The 14,136-nt window shown below is 43.6% G+C and overlaps 1 protein-coding gene across 1 annotated transcript in view; it reads right to left on the reverse strand.

The window, feature by feature from the left end:
• LOC119393299 (sodium-coupled monocarboxylate transporter 1) overlaps positions 1–14,136 on the reverse strand; it is a 43,599-nt gene that overhangs the window by 1,141 nt on the left and 28,322 nt on the right. The window contains exons 7-16 of the mRNA XM_037660241.2: positions 14,026–14,099; positions 12,754–12,894; positions 11,265–11,394; positions 8,321–8,409; positions 7,136–7,245; positions 3,720–3,787; positions 3,097–3,183; positions 2,197–2,357; positions 1,379–1,476; positions 338–495 (exon numbers count right to left, since the gene is read on the reverse strand). Coding sequence (XP_037516169.1) covers positions 338–495; positions 1,379–1,476; positions 2,197–2,357; positions 3,097–3,183; positions 3,720–3,787; positions 7,136–7,245; positions 8,321–8,409; positions 11,265–11,394; positions 12,754–12,894; positions 14,026–14,099 — 1,116 coding nt within the window. The remainder of the gene's footprint in view (positions 1–337; positions 496–1,378; positions 1,477–2,196; positions 2,358–3,096; positions 3,184–3,719; positions 3,788–7,135; positions 7,246–8,320; positions 8,410–11,264; positions 11,395–12,753; positions 12,895–14,025; positions 14,100–14,136) is intronic.

A 14,136-nucleotide genomic window follows, 5' to 3' on the forward strand; every position in this document is an offset into this window, starting at 1 on the left:
GTGTGCCTGTATATATACACATGCAAACTTGAAAAAATTTCGTGGGGGGCGTCTGAACCCTCCCAATACCCCCCTTCCCCACCCCTGGCTACGCCAGTGCTACTAGGGAGTTATACTATAATGCGTTGCATTCTCGTCAGCTGCTTATTGGGCTATTTGGGTTCGAACCAGTGCTGTAAACACCAGTACGGAAACGTGTTCGTAATGAGGAGTACTTCAAAAATTACTATGTAGGGCTTTGCGTGAAGCAGGAACGTGATCGAAATATTCTTTTCTTCTTTTACCTACGTCAGCCTTGGCGTCCGAATCAATTCAGCATTACCAAGATGTCACTCACCTGAATCACCTCTATCTTCATGGGCACGCTTTTTTGCTCCTTGGTGACCTGTTGTTCCTTAGTACTCTGCTCTTGGTCTTTGGCTCTGGTCCTTATGTAGTACTCCCTAATACCTGGTGCTAACAGTTTTGGGTCTACATCAGCTGCGTTCTTGGTACCTGTGTGGGAACATGAAAACGATGATCACGTTTTTTTTTTCTCGGCTAGTTTGCAGACGTAAACACGCTCTATGGAATTAGGTCCTTTTTTGTACATTTAATAGAGGCACTCTCGCAAACAGCACTCTAGCATGGCTAAGCCAGAACAAGTTGGACCAGCATGGCAGTAATTCTGCAGCCTTAGATTAGCTCAGGGAGAGAAAGAAAGAGATAGAAAATGCAAAGGAAATGCAGGGAGATTACCCATGCCACACCTCGTTTGCTACTCTATTCTGGGGGAGGGGAAGCGGAGAGGAAAAGGAAAGCGTCGAAAGGGCCGAAACCTGGACAAGTTAAGCAAATTTCAGCGAATATTAAAGCTTGCGCGGATCAAAACCGCGCAAGTTTTAATATCCGTTGAATTTTGTATGCGGGATTAAGTGGCTTCGCAAGCGTGAGACACATTGAGCTTGATGTATAATTTCTGTAATCGCTGTTTGATGCTGACGTCGCAAGTCGTACAACTTAATATAATAATAATAATAATAATAATAATAATAATAATAATAATAATAATAATAATAATAATAATAATAATAATAATAATAATAATAATAATAATAATAATAATAATAATAACTGACTGCGTTTTACGTCCCGAAACAGCGATATGATTATGAGGGACGCCTTAGTGGAGGGCTCCAGAAATTTTGACCATCTGGTGTCCTTTAACGTGTACCTAAATGTAAGTACGGCCTCTAGCATGTCGCCTATATCGAAATGCGGCCACCGAGGCCGGGATGCGATTCCTCGAGCTTCGGATCATTAGTCGAGCACCATAACCGTAGACCACCGCGGCGGGTAGTCGCACAACTGAAAACGTTGCAAATACGTTGGTACTCACCACGAATAAGCGTGACGGCTACAGCTACGAAGATCGTGGAAAGGAAGCTGATTACTGGAATCCACATGTACGACACGTGGTAGAGATCGTATACGCCACTGAAAACAAAGAGCCAATGAAACGTGTGGTCTGAACATTAGCGCACTTAGCCTGCTATGGAGTCTTGAGTTGGCTTGTTTGACGGCCTGGACATCACACTGCTATTTGGCCAGCCTTTTAAGGGATTCGGTGCCTGAATTTATTTTTCTTGACTAAAGTGAAAATTTTTACAAGTGTTTCGCCGGCTCTCCAGAAACAATAAATTATTCAGTCATTAAAAGATGATTGATTAGAGTGACATGACAGCTTTCCGAAACAAAGCACAATTTCTGGAGACGTGTGCGAACAATCAGCAAAGAATAGCGTTAAAACTGCACGTTCTCCAGCTTTTGTGTTTAAATGCGAGTCAGACGTGTGGACACACTTCGCTGTATCGTAAAATGGAAGAAAATGTCTACTTTAAAAATGTCTGTGAGCGCGTTTCCATGCGTGAAAGTACACCTGATCGCCCCATTGAAATAATCAACATGGCATTTTGTGGAAATTAAAAAAGGCGCTTAAGAAGGCCATATATCGAATTATTTTCCTTGAATCAACACCACTGCTATCGTTTACCAATGGGTAAGCAAATACGCAATTTCCATAAGGCCAATTTTCCACCAGTCTTTCGAGATCGCTCTATCACTTCCAAAATTGCCGCGAACAGTGCGAACATGGTTTGTGAGCGAACATACAAACACAGCACAGTGTTGTCTGTCATGCGGATCAGCGCTTCTCACCCCGTGTAGTATGTTCGCTGAGGGGCCACTTTGAGCGTGTAGTTGAAGGTGCAGGCTTCAACGGTGGTGCGCGCGATCACAGGCTTTCGAGGGTAGACCATGCCGCCAATGGCAACCCAGAAGGAGAGTACCATGCCCGTCAGCATAGACAGGATGACAGTCTGCAGTAAAAAAAGAAAGAGCCAGCGCTTATCATGTGTGCATACTCCCAATGAACTTCGATGCACTGTACTGAGCACAAGTTTGTACATACAGTCGCCAGTCACACGAAATGACGCATTCAAATTCAGCTTCTTCCCGAGGGCAATTAAAGAATGGAACGAACCACCATAACCAGTCCTCATATCATCCTCCATCAGTGCTTTTACTACAGCTTTATAATCACTTATTTTCTCTCATACGAATGCGCCATATCATGTATTTTATTCTGATATGCCCAATGTCAGTGTATTTTGTACAGTGATCAACTGTGCTGCCTTGCCGTTTTTCTGTTGTTGATTTCTATTTCCAATACGCACAGTATAAGTGTGCTTGCCTCTCTTCGCTGCATGTCACTTTATATAAATACTGCCTGGTCATTTCTTGCTCTACTTGTAGCTAAACGTTGCATGTTTTCCTGTAAACTGGTATTTGCTTCCGCTCCTGTAAAAGCCCTCTTTGGGGTTGACAGTACAAATAAAATAAATAAATAAATAAATAAATAAATAAATAAATAAATAAATAAATAAATAAATAAATAAATAAAACACTTGGCCCCGTCGATCTGGTATACCTGGCTTTCCGCTCTCCCGTAATAGCGCATATATCGTATTCCACATGCGTCATTGCCTACCCCGCACGCCTAGAAATAATGAGGAAACGAAATGGCAAATTATTGTTGCTAAAAACCAAGATGCTCACCCGGCTTTCGCACCATGGGTATAGGAGACCGAGGAAGAATATGCCTCCGGAGGCGCCTATGAAGCACCCAGTCGTGACGAAAGTTGCCTGGAAACGAAAACAAAAGTCAGTCACGTTTACCTTGTATAAGAGTAAAAATACAGTAAATGAGCTGTGCCTACTCTGGCATGGCTGGAAAGCCGCGTTATTGTCGGTAACAAGCTGAGCCGCAGTGCACGTCGGTATTCAGGTGAAGACCAATCTTGAGCACTGGTCGCGTAAATTTTAGTTCGGATTTATGGCTGGTGTTGCTAAGTCGTGTGAGGGGACACACTGTAGCGCGGCTACTTTTTGACTTCGCACTGCTGAATCTATCTTGGAATTGTCATTACCATTCTGCCATAGCTCTGTTGTTATACCTTATTTCCGTAGTAGCTCTGTGATCTTTTATCACCAACTGATAAAAGAGTTCCCATACTGGCAGCTCGGTGCCGAACTTACTGTATATTCTATGCGTATACGATTTGTTCTTCACTCGATATTTAACTTTATTTACCCAACAGATTGAGAAATGAATACAACGATTGGGTGAATTGGCAATTTCCTCCAGTAGCCGCAAAGCGTCATACTTCAGACTGACTCACCGAAAGGATAGAAGGTAAGGTGCCTGCGAGAAATGCGATGACTATCGTGAGGAGACCGTAGGCGGCAGCTGAAATGAGAGCAGAAACAGTGTTCAGAGCAGTCTCAACTATAGCACAACATTAGCGTACGTCTTCAACAAAAGTTATGTCGCATAAGGCTGTCCCGACTTTCCTTTATTCTCCATCCTCTGAAGCGCAAGCAAATTTCTTTATTGACAGGTATTTATGGGCCTCTTCTGCGACGAGTTATGAGTATGGCGTTCCAAACTGGCTTGCTCTGATGGTATGTAATCAAAAACAGGGTCGTGAATTTGCGAGCTAGAAAGCGTCTCTGAAAGCGTTGAACGGTCTCCTCTCGAGCACAGTAATAAGATGTAACCCTTTAGGCGTCTCTGTTGCGAATAGCAAGAGGCCTTGTAAGTGCGACTCCAAGCCAGAGGCAAGAAAGTAGGAAGGCCTCGAGTCAGCAGAACTTTTAAGATCAAAAGCGGCTATAGCGTCAACTATGCTGAACGTGATGATATGCTGCGGTAGTGTGCGTTGACCGAGTATTCGTGCTCCCCCCCCCCCCTCTTCCTTCCGTTTCTCTTTGCTTCTCTCTCTCTCTCTCTCTGCTTTATCTTCCTACTTTCCCATATCCCCAATGCAGGACTTCAGGTAAGATTTTTTGTTCTACCTGCTTTTGTAATTTCCTTTATTTATTTACTGTCAGTCGCGCGACAGTCACTCATAGCGCAAACCACGACCAATAATGTACGACACAATTACACTTATGATTTGCGAATACAGACACAAGTGTTCATCTCGGATTGCACCATACACAGAATTGGACTTCCGAATTTCAACACAAATGAAGTGGGCAAAAGACGTATACAACGCACTTCAAGAACTACGATATCAGGGTGTGTCCAGATAAGATCGAACACAAGGTCCCGGTCACCATTCCCGATTTCGATGAAATTTACTGTAGGTCTAGGCATTAGATCCAGAACAATGGTGTCGAAATTAGTTTCGCGAAAAAGAAATTTTGTTCGTCTGAAAAAAAAATATAAATTTTGGCCGCAAAAAACACTTTTCCGCCAATTTCGCGATTTCTGAATTTTGAGCGTGCCTAGGGAGAAAACAGTGATCTCCTTTGTCACAATATTTATTCCCCTCAAAGAAGAAGTGATGTACGATCTTACGAGTCTATTATTTCTCTTGCTTGTCGAAGCACTTTTGAAGAAAAAAATCAATAACTTGGCAAATTGCGCAAAATACCTGTATTTCAGGAATTTATTGCTGCAAACAAATAAAACTGAGAATAATAAAAATCGGTACATATTAACTTTGATACCTTCGCTCTCTTTTGAAAATAGTTCTCGTAGTTTTATCGCGCTCCGTTTCACCCGATAATTGGGCTAAAACGTAAGTGATTTACCAAAAATGCCGAACTTTGACAATAGTTTTCTCAAAAAGGCCATTTTTTATTTTTTTTTAAATCGCTCTGATTGAAGCGAAGGACGTCATCTACTATTCTGAATAAAAAAACGCTGCATTATTTTGGTAGCTAACAAGTTATAAGGCGTCGAATGTGACCAAGTCAGCCTAGCGGCCGCGTCGTTCCTTATGTGCTGAAACTCGGATATAAATTGTCGAAAATACTTGTACGTGACATGATCACAAATCAGCAGCTCCACACCAACAAATGCGCAGCCAGGTGTCATGGTTCAGCAAGCTTTGTCTTGCGATCAGCCGCTTGACAAACCCGCAGCAGCGGCCGCTCGATGCTGCGGGCGCTCACATTACATGTGTGCCGCTTCGACTGTGGATGATCGCCGCTTGCGCGCCAAACTACGCTCAGACGACGAACGAGAGAAGGAATGCATCACTGTGAAAGTTCAAGGCTGTTAAGTGCCAACAAAAGCCATATTATACAATGATATCTCTGCCTGGCAATTTTGCAGTGACCACCTCCAGTAGTGTGCTCATGTGTTGCTTCCTCTCTTCTGATGGCCCAAAGATGATTAGGTTCACTCTATCAGCAATATATGACACAAAAGCAAGCCACTTACATCTAAAGAAAGCTGTCATACGTGCTTCCGATGGTCGAACAACTCAAACTGCAGTTGTTCTCCATCTAGTACAACACTTGTGCCAGCCGGCTGTGAAAAGAAGTGTGTCCAAGTCCTTTGTTTTATTAAAGCACCGCTTTTACAGTACTGTATTGTTGTGCATCTGCAGATGTAATATTCAACGCAAGCCGAGCGTTTAGCACATTATATTGCGGCTGCGGACATAACAGCAGGGGGAAAAAAATACATGCGTGCTGTATTGAAGGCGCTAACTGCGAAAGTTGCCGGCAGAGTTTTCGTTGTATATTATGACATTTGTTGGCACTTACCAGCCTTTAACTTTCACAGTGATGCATTTCTTCTCTCGTTCGTCCTCTGAGCGTAGTTTGGCGCGCAAGCGGCGCTCATCCGCAGTCGAAGCAGCACGCATGTAATGTGAGCGCCCACAGCATCGAGCGGCCGCTGCTGCGGGTTTGTCAAGCGGCTGATAGCAAGACAAAGCTTGCTGAACCATGGCACCTGGCTGCGCATTTGTTGGTGTGTAGCTGCTGATTTGTGATTGTCACGTACAAGTATTTTCGACAATTTATATCCGAGTTTCAGCACATAACGAACGACGCACCCGCTAGGCTGACTTGGTCACATTTGACGCCTTATAAGTTGTTAGCAACCAAAATAATGCAACGTTTTTTTATTCTGAATGGTAGATGACGTCCTTGACTTCAATTAGAGTGATTTTTTAAATAATTAAAAATGGACGTTTTTAAAAAACTATTTTCAAAGTTCGGCGTTCTTGGTAAATTATTTACGTTTCAGCCCAATTATCGAGTGAAACGGAGCGGTTTAAAACCACGAAAACTATTTTAAAAGAGAGCGAAGGTATTAAAATTAATATGTACCGATTTTTACTATCCTCACCTTTACTTCTTTGCGGCAATAAATTCCTGAAATGCAGGTATTTCGCGCAATTTGCCAAGTTTGTGATTTTTTCCTTCAAAAGTGCTTCGACAAGCAAGAGAAATAATAGACTCGTAAGATTGTATATCACCTGTTCTTTGAGGGGAATAAATATTGTGACCAAGAAGTGCACAGTTTTCTCCTTAGGTGCGCTCAAATTTCAGAAATGGCGAAATTGGCGGAAAAGTGTTTTTTTTTTTTGCGGCCATAATATATATATATTTTTTTTCAGGCGAACAAATTTTTTTTCGTGAAACTAACTTGAAAACCATTGTACTCGATGTAATGCCTAGACCTACAGTAAGTTTCATCAAAATCGGGAATGGTGACCGGGACCTCGTGTTCGATCTTATCAGGACACACCCATCAGCTAAAAGCTGGTATAATGACACAATCATCACCCACCAATCGCTTTCGTTGCCCACATGACGCCTTTCGGAGATAGCTTGAGTCTGGGCTTTAAGAAATCCTCCCACGTGATGGCGGCCAAGGCGTTGTAGCCAGACGACATGGTGCTGAAATATAAGAAAGGAAACCGATATATTGTCAGATAATGGAAGAGAATAACTAGTACTGATGTACTCCAGCAGCTGTAGTGTCAGCCGGCGTCACTAACGGTGCTCAGTAATGGCGATGGATGTGGAACATTCAGCAAACAACAAGCGTCAGTAAGTACGTGATATCCAGCTATGGTACTCCCAATCAGGCTACGCTAGAGCTCTGCGTACGTGTAAGTGGACGCAACGACAGTTAATGGTTACTCATTTACATGGCCGACAGAGCTAGAGTCACTGTATATGCTACCTTTAGGTAGCAGAGTTGCGCATAGGTCCGGCTAGCAACCACAGCTATGCGGGGAAGTCGCGCTTCGTTTTTGCAGGCGACATGCCTACCGTGTCGCCGATTAACCTGTCTGGCGTGTCGATGACCGGCGATAAACTTTGACTGTCGATGGCTAGTGTTAGTTCAGTTCGCTGCAGCGGCGGCGTGAAGAAATAAAAAAATTGGCCCAAGCGGCAGCTTCTCCGCAATGCATGGTTGCTAGCGGCGTTGGAAGACAGATGCGCAACTCTGCTACCTAAAGGTAGCATATACAGTAACTCTAGACAGGGCATCGCACGCGCTCCACGTTGTGGTTGTGGGTTCAAATACCACTGGCGGCAAAAGTGTCTTGTTTTGTTATGTCTGTCAACCCTCAATATATAGAGCTCAGAAAAACTCATTCTCATTCTGTTTTTCTTTATCTATTCTTTGTCGCTTCTGATGGTTATATTCCTGAACAAAATTACTTACATGCCACTGATGCTGACGGGAGTTTTTCGTACTTTTCCATTTGCGTCAGTATCACGCGATCAGTGCCGCTCACCGCGCCAAACGTTACCCGAAGAGTAAGATTTCAGGTTTGTGATTCGACTGACCGACATAATTGATCGGTGGCTTCATTACGACTTTTATATTGTTGATGGTGTTAGCATTTTAATAGAATCACTGCCGTTAGCGTTGGTCAGTGCGACAGCTGACAGGTGCTTAATGACCGACTAGACTTTCGATCAACTTTCGTGCAGAGGTAGATTCGTGCGAACGTCATACCTGAGTGACCCACTGTAGACAGCCGTGACAAACAGCCCTGTCATGCCCGGCAGGTGACCCAAGGTGTCCATAACAAAGTACGGCATCATCTGCGAACAAGAAGGGGGTGTAGGCTCAGCCATATGTGCATATAGCTGCTGAGACATTAATTTTTTTTTGTTGGTTACGACTGCGAAACAACAATGCGATCAAAAAAGCGGTGACTTATAGCAGTCACTAAATTTTAAATAAAGATCTCTGGGGTACATTTACTAACGCTTAGACGACTTAAGACGAAAACTGTTAAGCATACATGAAGATGTATTGGTTGGCATTCTTTTCAAAACCTTTGTTGACGTCACCACTTCTTGTCCATGCCACGATGGCACTCTAGAACAAATGTGAAAAGTGATGGAATGCATTAAGACACATATGCTAGTTCACAGATGAATTCACTTTTAAGTTCAAGTGTTTTTCTTGAAGACCTCCTGACGCATCTTTATCGATTCGGCTTGACGCTTCCGCAAAGACGAAGTGAGGGCGCAGTGCGCGTGCCTCGAGCCACACTTCTAACATAATTTTTTTCCATATTTGTGTTGACGCCAACTACGCCGGTTTTTCGACTTTTGAGACATATGCGACATTCGCCTTAAAATGGCACTTAACGTCAGCAAGATATTGTTAAATGTAAGTACAGTGCTCGTCAAATGAAACCCGAACACCGGCAAGCCTTCGCAACGGTATTCGCGGCGAGATCGACCTATAGGTGGCAGCACCATCACCCCGCTAGTGTGGATACTGGTTTCGTGTGGTGTGTGTAGAAGTGCACGGGGCTTCTGTTTTCACATCGTGATTTTGTGTTCCGTACCCGCAGAAAACTCTTCGTTATCGATGGTGAGGTTTTGTTCGGTGCCACAATGCCGCACATACTGCACAGAGCCAGGGATAAGCTTCTATTTTTATCCCACCGACTCGGAACGTCGCCGACTGTGGCTCGTTAGGCTTCGTAACGGCAAGACGCCTTCCAAGTACGCGATGATGTGCAGCAAGCACTTCGACGACGGTGCGTTCGCATTCGCAGACGAGAAAGAATGGTGAGTAGTCAGTGATAACTTCGCTAATGTGTGCATTTATATGCTTGTTGCTGCTGTGCACTACGAGCGTGAAGACGGTCGCAGTAAGCGAACGCTCGGGGAAGCTTCCCTGTGCTTTGATTTTCCTACACTTCCGCAGGAAAATTAAGCGAGAATCAATCGAGAAAGAAGAAAATTAATTCATGGAATTTATTCTTTGTCATTCATGTACCGTCTGCGCTGTGAATGCAAAATTTGTTCGCGCTTGGCTATGAGTCTGTTTAAGCGAGAGTCCCCGAGCCCTTTTGTAGTTCGTGCATGTTCCATTGTGTTTACACGGCCGCGAGAACAGTTCTCAGTGTTCCGCAGAGCAAGTACGTGCACCGAAACGCGGCAAGTGTGTATGCATGATCTGGTGCATAGTAAAGGGTATCGTTTTATGAGCCCTCACTCGCCACGTAAGCGATGAAAATGCGCGAACGAGTTTATCGCCACTGCTGATCTTGATGAATATATTTTTCTCGCTCGCTCTCTTTTCTTTAAGTTTTCGCGGAAGAGATTGAGGCCTGACGCACTTCCGACACTGAACTTGCCAAAGCGCGAATTTGACAGGCATAAGCTACCTCGCAAGTACACGAGTGTCTTTGTATATACATTTCGCCACAAGATATAATTGCCCAAGGCAACTCAGTTTTGCGATTTCCGTGTCATTCCATTTTCTGTTCTGTTTAGGGGACAATTTAAGTACCGAAGTGTCAGACGTGACTTGACAGAAATACTTCTCTGCAGTGGGACCAGGACCGTACACAACTAAAGCTCGTCGCTTAACCTATAAACGACAGTCCCGAAGTTATACACCTAACCACAACGCGCAAGGTCATGAGAGCCTTTTTTTTTAACCACCGAGCCTCTAAAAGGCTATATTCACATGAGATTTAATACTTATCATCTTTAGGACAACGCCAAGTGCACTTTGCAATGCGCTTGAACCACACAGCGGCACCTACACTGATATGACTCTCGTGAACGGACGGTACGACGACCACAAACAGCACTCTCGACAAGTGCACTCACTGATCTTATTACAGTACATATACAGCCGATCAAGGTCAAATGCTTCTTTACATCGTGTTAGGCATACGTACGAGCGGTTAAAGTTGCACCAACGCAACGGAACAAACCGCCTTTTGAGGCCCTGCATGACGTACGCGCACATGCAAACACTACGCGGCTAGCAGACGACGCATGGAGCAATCCACACTAGGCGCGCTTCAGCCAGTAGCCGCCAGGCGGCGACTCCGCTCGATCTCGCGGCCAATAGTGCGAAGGCTTGCCGCTGTTCGGATTTCATTTGACGAGCGCTGTACATACTGAAAGAGCTTTGACTGGCTGTAGTTCTTTAACGTGCATCTGAATCGATGTACGCGATGGTACTGTATTTCGCACTCTTCAAAACGAGGCCGATATGCGGCCGGAATCTAACCCGCAATTCTCGCTTAATAGCCAAAGGCATAGCCACTCCGCTGTCGCAGTGGGCAACACGTGCATCTTTTATCAGAGTTGGCTTCCTACATTCGAAAATACGTATTTTGACTTATTTATTATTATTATTATTATTATTATTATTATTATTATTATTATTATTATTATTATTAGTAGTAGTAGTAGTAGTAGTAGTAGTAGTAGTAGTAGTAGTAGTAGTAGTAGTTGTTGTTGTTGTTGTTGTTGTTGTTGTTGTTGTTGTTGTTGTTGTTGTTGTTGTTGTTGTTCTCGGTTAAGGACTCACTGTAATGAGATAACAGTAATGCTTGCACGGTTCGTGTTGTCGCTATTAAACAAGACATGCTTTTGCAAAGGAACGAGACGTGTTGAATATATTCTTCGCTCATCACCTCGTCGTATTTGTTGATTACGGACGCCTTGACCGGGTCGCACTGGTGATAAAGCGCGAAAAGCACGAGGCCACAAAACGCAGATAACGTCAGCGTTCCTCCGACGCCCAGCATGTTGACGTACAGTGCCCTGCAAATAAAAGAAAAGGAGTACGTTGTTCAAACAATGCATTTTGTAGAGTGCACTTAGCTCTGTGAGCATACTTCACGAAGAGGAAAGCACGCTGTGTAGGCTGATTAATGTCAATGGTGATATTATATTCCCGACAAGCGCTTCCCAAGTTTTCAGATAAGGAAGCAAAAAAAAAATACTGTCGCAGACAGCGTGGTCTCTGAGGCTGCGTGTGCCATAAATATACATGTTCCACAATCTCAGAGTTCGTGTACTGCATGTGTATTGCGGGGACAGCGTGAGAGGTGGAATGACCTGTGCCGCCATGCGATCTAATCTAACACTCGTAGTGGGAAGAGAACGACTGCTGTGATTCAAACTTAGTGCCTCGGCGCATTATTCATATCTCAAAGCTAATTTGGTGCGTACTTTCATCTGTCAGTAGCTGTAACGCCATCTCGAATACACATTTGAATATAGCACTGCCTACAAAACAATTGCTTCCATCTACAGCAACAGTCACCAATATGTTCCAATGTGTCCTCGAATTTAGCTTCGTAACCATGTACGATTTCCTAGCGTGTCATGGTGTACAGGGTCGTCCATATCCATAGTTGCCAGTTCCGCTTATAATAAGCTGATTTGGGCTTTTTTTTTCGCCGAGTCGCTTGTAGAATTTCCCAGTTGCTTGTCCTTTTTCCAGCAAATATAGTTATTTTGGTGATCACCACGTTCATTAATAGCGCGTTTTTCTTTCACTAATAGCGCGTTTTTCGATGACTTAGTTGAGTGTTCAAGTCAAACATACGTTGGGGGAATCAACAAGTAACGTTAATCATGCGCGGGCAAACGTGCATTCAACTGAATGGAGATATATCTTAAAAAAGTAAAGATATGGTTTCGTTCATAGTTGCGCATATTTTCGCTGTACAAAATAATTGAAGCGATTTTTTCAACGCCCTCTCGTATTTGAGTGACATTTTTTTATTATAATTTAAAATATTTTTAAGAATGGGAAAATTCATAGAATTTACGTTTCTTTTGGACTTCTTCTCAAAAGTCGCGCCGCTATTTTTGGGCTTCTTTTGTGATTATTATTTGCTTTTTAGCTCGGTAGCATCTGGCAACTCTGTCCATATCTAAGGTTAACGCCTCCTTAGTACCAAAACGTCATAGAAGGTGATGGTTAACACATAATTAGGAAAATTATTATCGTGTTTATCGACACTATGATTAGACGTCATATAACAGACATTTCTCTCGTGAAGTGGAATATAAACGCTCTCTGGGTTAATCGGCTTGAATACTAATAGGGTGTTCACATTAGATGTGGTCGACCCTGTACCTTATTACGCATGCGTGTGGGCCCATACTCACGCGCGAGCCTTGTTAATGGACTTGAGGCTGCAGTAGCGCTGGATCATGGTCTGGTTGGTGCACATGCTCATGGTCCAGGTTATCGTGGACCCGATGACGACACTCCAGAAGGTGAACGTCTTCTGAAAGTCGAAGCTCATGCTTGCCGTCGGGAAGCAGTGCGGGAGAATTTGTTAGCATACACACCGTGCAGATGCAATCGCGGCGTGGCACTCGAATCATAGCTGCATCGCTATTCTGATTTGGCGCATTCTAACCATTGGTATTCTGGGGCATCGCGATCTTAGCGTGTGGAAGAATGACAGCAGTATAGCTAGTAAACTACGTTCAATGATTACACGCAGCACAGAGAGAGTGGCTTCTATCAGCCCGCGGTTGCTTGAAAATGGGTTGAGTTTGAGAATATTTTATATTCATAAAACGCCGTTGGTGTTGTCTGGTCTTTCACGACGAATCCCGTGTGTGTTGTCTTTAACTATAAATACCTAACAACTACCTCAACATTCTGCGGTTTTATACAAGAGTAAGCAGTTGATGCGATCCACTCATAAGTTTATAAACCTACGTCTAGAATTAGGCGCCTCGCACGGTAATCAGGCGTCATCTACGAGTGCGCGTAATAACCGAAACATACCCAAGCCAAGGTCCCTGTGATAGATAACGTGGACACATCGTTAAGCGTTAACAGATGCAAAAAAAAAAATGTATACATCGCTGAGTTATACAGAGAAGTGCTGAGTCATCAACTAAGTGCTGTTAATTTGCTGGAAATACACGCTGTGTTTTCTGGCAGACGTCACCACGCAATGGCAACATCGTTTTCTATATGTTACCATGCTTCTAAGGCTCTTCGTATAAGCTTGAAATTTCTGACGTCATTCGTTCCCTATCGGCCGTGCCCAAGTGGTGGCCATCTTTGTTTTTTCGATCATTATAACTGACCATCTGTGCCTTAGGGGCTCGACTTCACCGCGTAGCATTTCACACGTACGACAGCACTTTCGTGACTGTGTAAACGCGTGTTTTTATTATTACAATATGCGCCTTTACACGTCGGCGTGTCACGAGACATTATGCAACCTGCACTCTAACAATTTAATGCTTCTTTTATTTATTTATAGCGTAAAAAGCTTTCACTTTGTGCGATGGGTTTTCTACATCTTGTACGCCTGTAGTAGCCAATATGAAACGTTGAATAACGTGTCATGTACCTATGATGCGTACATTCCACACATATAAACACCTATTGAGATGGCATGCATATGTACCTACTCAAAAAATTCAAGCAATCCATGCTTGTCCACAGTGTCAAAAACTGCAGCAGGCCCACCAGTTATCATCAAGCCCTGTAAGAACGAGAAGAAACAACATAATTTGAAATAC

The sequence above is a fragment of the Rhipicephalus sanguineus genome, chromosome 5 (assembly GCF_013339695.2).
Source record: "Rhipicephalus sanguineus isolate Rsan-2018 chromosome 5, BIME_Rsan_1.4, whole genome shotgun sequence".
Taxonomy (NCBI): domain Eukaryota; kingdom Metazoa; phylum Arthropoda; class Arachnida; order Ixodida; family Ixodidae; genus Rhipicephalus; species Rhipicephalus sanguineus.